Consider the following 7,609-nt stretch of genomic DNA (forward strand, 5'->3'; position numbering starts at 1 on the left):
GCTTCCACAAGTATCGGGCTTCCTTGGGAATGTTCTTTTATTCTACCCCAAATTATCTTCTCTGACATAGGGGGTATCGTAGTTGATTTGAGTGCTGTGACATGCAAACCAACAGATGCAGCAACACTTACTGGAATTTGGCCTTTGTTGTTCCCAATCGTCATTTTATCGAAGTTAACTACACACTTCCTCGGTAGTAAATAGTCCAACCCTAATATGCATTGGTCTTCAATGTCTGACATGTATACTTTGTGTCTGTCCTTCATGCCTATGAGCTCAATAGTTACCCACACTGGTCCCCACAACCTTGTATAATATCCTGTTACACCACAGAGCTTCTGTATGGCTTCTGGTACTCCTTTGTGATCTAGCACCCTGATACTCACAAGGGTTTCCTGAAATGCACAATCTATGACAAAGTTGCACTTTTGACCATACAGCTTTCCTGTCAAGTAGACACTATGTGTGCTTGACATTTTACACCTAGCTGTCGGGACTTTCACAATGGAGGTTGGTAGGCGTCCCTCATAGAAGAAAATAAGAAATTATGTACCGTAAAAAGAAATATGTGCTCAATGGCAATATTGCATTGTGTCTTAACCAATCCAGGATTACTTAACAATTGGATCAATTTTCTCGTGAAAACTAAGGGCGTTGAATACAAAAACTTCTTTTATTGTTGGAAGCTGTGTGACGAAAGGAAAACTATTTCATTTCACCCTGCATAACTGGCAAAGAATATTCAGCCATATTTTGTTTAAAAAATTAAAATTTTCATGCAAATGATCTAAGGTGTATGTACAGAGACCATAAACTTGTGCTACTCCTTTACCTTAAATAAAGTTTATGCACGAAAGAGATTGGTTTATAAGATTTATACTTGCTGGATCCTGTTTCTGTATGTTGCACTCCTAGAGTGAGGTCATACTCACTTTGAGGGTGGTTCGGAGACTTGTGCAAGTTAGTGTCAGTAGAGGATTTATTATCTCCCTTGAATATATGTATTTGGACTTATTGTTGACGAAGGTAATCTAAGGAGTATGGGATACTGCACTAGAATTATGATATGTCTTAACAATGTGGTATTGATATGATCATTATTATTCTTATTCCTGTTTACTTTTTCGATCAGGTGTTTTGTTTTAGTTGTACATTTTTGTTTGCTTATTATTTTATTCCTTAGTTGTTGTTACCTGTTTTAATTTTGTTCATTGCATAACATTTCCAGAAACTGCTTTATGGTGAAAACTTGTAACTATCTATTCGAGATCTACAAAACGTGAATTATGCAGATATACAGTGTATGTTGCACGAATACTTTAGTTATTCGTTACTATCAAAGTATAAACCAGCTGTATGTTAACTTCGCAGCTGCGTCTGTGTGGTTCTACTACACAAGAGATAATTTCGTCACATGATATGTAAACGTATAATTTATATGACTGTGCCAAGTATTCTTAACCAGACTGCATTTGCAAATACATAGAAATAACTTGTTGACCTCGGTAAAGTTGATTCACATCGGCCCTGACCAGCTTACCAACAGGAAACCTCAGCAGCATATTTATAAACTCCTGGACAGAAACGAAGTAGCTCACTCCACTCAGCTTCAACTTACGTTTACACTGAAAACGCAACAAAAACAGTTTTTGTTCAAATTTTTGTAGCTGACAAGGTTCTCCACTAAAATGGGGTGGAAGAAAGTGGTGTGGATGATAATCAACACGTTCATCATTTTTCCTTCATCCAACTATGGTCAAAAGGACAAGATTGGTCGAGCCTGTTACAAGGACCCTGGACAAAATTCTATCTATGACTACGCTGTACCTGACATATTGCAGGAAAAAAACATCAGCTTTTCTGATTTCAGGGGCAAGGTAGTGTTAGTCGTCAATTTGGCTACCTACTGAGGGCTTAACTGGCACTATCCACAACTGAATGCACTAAAAGAAATGTTTGGCAATGAACAGTTTGAAATATTAGGATTTCCTTGCAATCAATTTGGATTGGTTAGTATGCGATTATTTATTTATATATTTTTGTTAAAAGAAAATTGTTTGGCGATAACTTTTGTCTGAATTTTTGAATTTTCACATAAAGTAACATAAGGGTTTTTATGAGCATAGTTGTCCGTAATGTTGAACTGATAGGCTAGAGGAAAAGCAACTAGTCAACATTACTCTCCACTAGCTCTGGAGTTCTTCTAGTCCTGCCTAAAAATGGTATTTGCATGACCATTACTCTTATAGCGCACGCACAATCCAAAGTGCGTATCGCGTTTTGACAGCAAATGGACACAAACCAAGAAATCGTAGATTCAAAATACGTGCACAATAAAAACTAGGCTACTCCTGGAGCATACACCTCTATTTTGTATCTGGTAAATGCGTATAATGTATTATGATAAAATCCAGTTTCTTGTATTCTAATGTTCTTTGCATGGACTAGAAGTTCGCATATTTGCAATTCAAGTATTTCAATTTATCGTGTAAACATTTTTGACAGTTATGATGTGGTCAAACATTGCACTTAGATATTCGTTTTTGTGTCCTAACAAAGCTATTTAATTTTGTGTTTTTTAATAATATAATAATCGACCGAACTTCAGTCTATTTCTTCTGATCAACGGTTTCAGCATTAAACTTTCAATCTTATATTTATACCAAAACATTAATCAAAAACCTTCGCGTGCAAAAACACAATATAGCAATATGTATAAAATAACCAGTTCTAGTTACGTTACTTGGTATATTCAACTTGAAAATTAGTCCTATACAACGTTTGAACTGAACGGTTCGGTCAGAAGTCCCAAGGTCCAGCCTTAGCGGTCCTTAACCTTGATGTACTAATCTAAGGGAAAGAAATCAGTCCACAGTACAGAGGGTGAAACTCAGTCTCGATATTTTGTGTTTCTGTTTTCTCTCTCTCTCTCTCTCTTTGAATTCCAGGTAGAGTGTCATTAATGTTTTCTTTCTGGAAGTAGCCCGGCATGGCCAGGTGGTTAGGGCACTCGACTCTCAATCTGCGGGTCGCAGGTTCGAATCCCTGTCACACCAAACATGCTCGCCCTCTCGCCCTTTCAGCCATGGGGGCGTTATTATGTGCCGGTCAATTCCACTATTCGTTGGTAAAAGAGTAGCCCAAGAATTGGCGGTGGGTGGTGATGACTAGCTGCCTTCCCTCTAGTCTTACACTGCTAAATTAGGGACAGCTAGCGCAGAAGCCGGTACTGAATTCTATTATTTTTGCATTTCTTTGTAGTTCAATTTGAATAGTACATGAATATATACACAGTTAACTTCAGAAACTTGGTCATCCATAAACTTTGAGGAGAATTTTACCACCGAGCAGCACCTACCGCCTACATGACTATAGCCGAATAATGACGTTCACTATTACTTTTATAAAACGTCTAACTATAAAAGTGTGAAACATGTTGAACGGCATACTGCAGGGTTCAGCTATTCGATCCGCAGCCAGCAAAGTATCCAATAGGCCACGTCAGTATCACCATGTACGTCGCTGGATAACTAGATGTATCTCCTGGTGTATCAGTGAATTGGTTTGACTTCCTCGTGTTATAACCTCTTTCTTTTTCTTGCGAACCCGAGCGTGGCCCAGCATTTAGCTTGCTAGGAGTGTGAATCAGAGGATTCGTAGTTCCCATCTCACTGTTACAAAAACGTGCTTCACACTTTGGGGTATGTGCGTTATAAGAGTAACGATCAAATCCTACTATTTGGTTATATAGAAAACGCCTAATAGTTGGCGATGGGTGCTATTGATCAAATGACTTCCCACCAAGTCAGTTCAAAATTAGGGGCGGCTATGTGCAGATTCTAAAACAAACTTTCTCATGAGACTGTATTGATAGTGAAAACATTATTATAGCTAACTTAGCGTTTATCGTGCTCGTTTTTGCAATTTTGAATTTTCGTGGAATCAACTATTGTAATTTGAATTTTGCCAGTCTGTTTGTTAAATGCAAATATAAACTGGACTTTTGGGTAAAGACGTTTTATTTTTAAGACTTTAATTTGTTACATCACGTCGCATAGTTTATTTTGGTATTAAACGAACAGTTCCATCAGCAACAGCTTCCTCGGTGGCTCTGTAAGTCTGAGGGCTTATACTTCAAAATTTGGGTCTTGATACTTGCGGTGGGCATAGCACAGATAGCCCATTGTGTATCTTTGTGCATCAGCCTGCAACATTGAGTAATTAAAAAGCACTTACGCACTCTTGTTATTAAAGATTCCATCTCATTGAGCTACCACTTATAAATATGTAGTGCTTAAAAACATTTTTATTGTGAAATTTCTATACTCTTGTTTCATTCAAATGCCGCTACTTCTAATATGTATATAATGAAATTTAAATGTAACCTGAAAAGGTTAACGCCAAGCTCTTATGTATAGTAATCACGATACTATTAGTATGTATACTGAAATTGCAAAATATGAGTAGAAACGTTAAACTTCCTTTTTTTATTTTCAGCTGTTAAAATTCCTCTCCTAACATCTGTAGTTTGGTTGTGGTATATGCCATCTGGTATCTGCCATTTTCAGTAATTATAGGCAGATGTACAGATGTTTTAGCTCTATCGGTATATCTGTAACGGTTGCTACGCCGCGTTTCAAAGGTAAGCTTGGTGGCTTATGCCACTTAGTGGCACAGCTGTAAGTGTGCTGACTTATAACGCTAGAATCCGGGTTTCGATACCCGTGGTGGGCACATCACAGATATTGTGTAGCTTTATGCTTAGCTACAAACAAACAAACTGATGGCTTATAACGCTAAAATTCAGGGCACAGCGCAGACACCTTTGCGTTTAAAAACAAAGTATACATCAATGACTCGGTTGGTTTTTTTTTATGTAGTGAAAAATGTTTAATAGAATGTGTTCATAGTTAATTGCTGTCAGATACACAACTTTGTGATTCGCTTAAAACTTGGATCGACGAAATATTTTATTAATTATCGTGCCCACCAGTGGCACAGCGGTATGTCTGCGAACTTACAACGCTAGAAACCGGGTTTCGATACCCGTGGTGGGCAGAGCACAGATAGCCCATTGTGTAGCTTTGTGCATAACTTCAAACAAAAACAATTCATTGTCGTTGATTAATATATCTAATAGAAGTTTTACAGCTAAAGTGTATTAAAAATATAAATAGTGAAGTCACGAAACTTGACTGAGAGACGTTTTGTGTACGAATAACTTTGGCACAAATTATGTTTTACTTCTATGTCTAGCAAGAACCAGGGGCTAATGGCACGGAAATTATCAACGGTCTGAAAGGAGTTCGTCCAGGGAACGGCTTCACTCCGAACTTTGTGATGTTCAACAAAATAGAAGTGAATGGTGAAAATCAGCATCCTCTCTACGCATATCTAAAGGTTAAAAACAACTTTAAACTACTACCACTGGAACATTTTTTTTTTTATTTATTGTTGATATTTTTTCTGTATATTTAAAAAATAAAGTGTTAATTGGATTTTACTCTAAGGAGCTTGATTATTGAAAAAAAAAATGAAACAGAGAAAAAGTAATTTTAACCAATTAACTCTGCCTTCATAAGATTATAGACTCTATTTTTATAATCAGGTTTTGATTTTTATTAAGAAATATTTCGTAAAAAAACGCAAATAATCTGTGGGGAGGATTTGACAAATGTCTTTATAATTTCGTGAGAGAAATAGCTATGTGAAATGAAAATTGGTAGTTGATAGGTATTTAATGAGAACTGTATATTTTTAACGATATACTGAGATCTAAAAGGTTCAGGAAGAACCATGTGGAAACATAAAACACAAGATACGTGTTGACCCGAGCTATGATTCATTGACACTTTTTATGTTTTTTTACGTATGCCATAATTAGCAAAATTAAATATATAAATCGATAGATTTTCTGTAAATATTAAGTACCTTTTATAAATATGTTTTTCGAATATTTAACACATATTTTATTGTTATCGTTGACTTTTTCGTGCAGACGTTTTGTCCATCTCCTTTGGCTGGCTTTCGTCGCCAAGAAAGATTGTTTTATACGCCTTTTCACAATCGTGACATCCGCTGGAACTTCGAAAAGTTCTTGGTGAACAAGAATGGCAAGCCTTTGATGCGTTATAACCCGGCAACTCGACCACTGAACATCGCATCGGATATCCGAAGCGTACTGGAGCATGGATCTGTATTACGTCCTATTGGCCCCGATGGATTACCAAACCCCTTGTCCCATAAACTAACCTTATCCTTAGATCCTTATCCTGTTTTCGTCGGCTCCTGGCCCTTGAGTAACTCATCTCAAACTAAAAAAGAATGTGGCTGCTAACTCATTATATGTATTTATATCAAAAGTTATGAAATGTTTCTTTAGATGTTTTATTATTACACGCTTTTAAAGATTAAAAGATGCTTTAGAACTAACTATTAAACAAAATTATGTAATGGGACAAAACGTTTAAGTTTTTTTTTATCAATAAACAATATCGATTTACTGCTTACATAAGCCACTAGAAATTTCTAACTCAAAAATTGGGGAATGTCGTTTGGTTAAGTGTGAAAATTTAAAGTTTTGACCAGCTTTAATTTGCCCACTGTTGGGTAAATTTAAATATGTTTGTTCTTGTTGTCAAGTTATTTTAGTTGAAAACGCTTCATATCTTTACAGATTGACCGTCAACCATAATAGACAATACACGTTATAATGAACCCTGGACATCTTACATCGTGCATGGTCAATTATTGAATATTAATTCCTTCTAAAACTTGCCATAAAGCATTTATAATGTATTTGAATTTGTTCATGACCCTAAAATGTTTTCTATAAGGCATTCTTATGATAAGTTGCTTGTAATTTCAAACTACAGATGATATTAACTGATGGTGTAAATTGCTAATCACACCCAATCTTTGTTTGTTTCTTCAGGTGTAATTTTTGCACCATTAACTTTCATGTTATATTCAGAAATAATGTAATTGTTTTAAGTTTCTCCTACGTATGAAGAACTAACCATAAACTGTTACAAACAGTTGGTTGGTTTGGATGTCAACTCCTGATGCTTTCTTGGTGTTTAGTGCATTCATCCAAGTAGCACCAGAGTGAGCAGGAGACCTTTATATTCTTTTATGTAGTGTTAGTTACTGACATAAACAAATATATAAATAAAAAGCTTTATGTTAATAAAACAATGTGTGGTGTGGCTCTCTATTTTTATTTATTAAGTACAGCAAAACCTTTTTACTAACACAATCCACCCATCTCACGCCGCCGTGGGATATTAGGCACAAGTTTGCTGTTAGTACCGATATGACGCCGTGCTTGCAGGTTACGGACGGATACAATAGGCCGTTAAAGAAAGATGTGTTTGCGTATACAATAAAGATACAGTGTGAAGTGACTGCAACTAGATTGTTTAACCCCATGGAGTACTGGAGTGAGGAAACTGAGTTTAGAGATGAAAGAATTATTGAATTTTTAGAGAATATAGGTTGAAAGATGCAAAGACGTACCAAAGTTTGTTAAGTAACAAGCTATAAATTGCTATTAATTATAAACTCTAACTCTGAGTAGTTGCGCCTCAGCTTAATCCGTAATATAAGA

At 36.1% G+C, this 7,609-nt stretch overlaps 1 protein-coding gene across 3 annotated transcripts in view; it reads left to right on the top strand.

The window, feature by feature from the left end:
- LOC106457799 (glutathione peroxidase-like) overlaps positions 1–7,194 on the top strand; it is a 34,471-nt gene extending 27,277 nt beyond the window's left edge. For 2 of the 3 annotated variants that reach the window (XM_022383991.1, XM_022383997.1), the window contains 2 exons: positions 5,257–5,400; positions 5,999–7,194. In XM_022383991.1, coding sequence (XP_022239699.1) covers positions 5,257–5,400; positions 5,999–6,337 — 483 coding nt within the window. In that variant the 3' untranslated portion in view covers positions 6,338–7,194. Of the gene's footprint in view, positions 1–1,525; positions 2,010–5,256; positions 5,401–5,998 lie in introns of those variants that run through there. The other variant, XM_013917249.2, reaches the window with a different exon arrangement.
- The last annotated feature ends 415 nt before the right edge of the window (positions 7,195–7,609 follow it).

This window comes from Limulus polyphemus, unplaced genomic scaffold (genome assembly GCF_000517525.1).
Source record: "Limulus polyphemus unplaced genomic scaffold, Limulus_polyphemus-2.1.2 Scaffold18, whole genome shotgun sequence".
Lineage (NCBI taxonomy): Eukaryota > Metazoa > Arthropoda > Merostomata > Xiphosura > Limulidae > Limulus > Limulus polyphemus.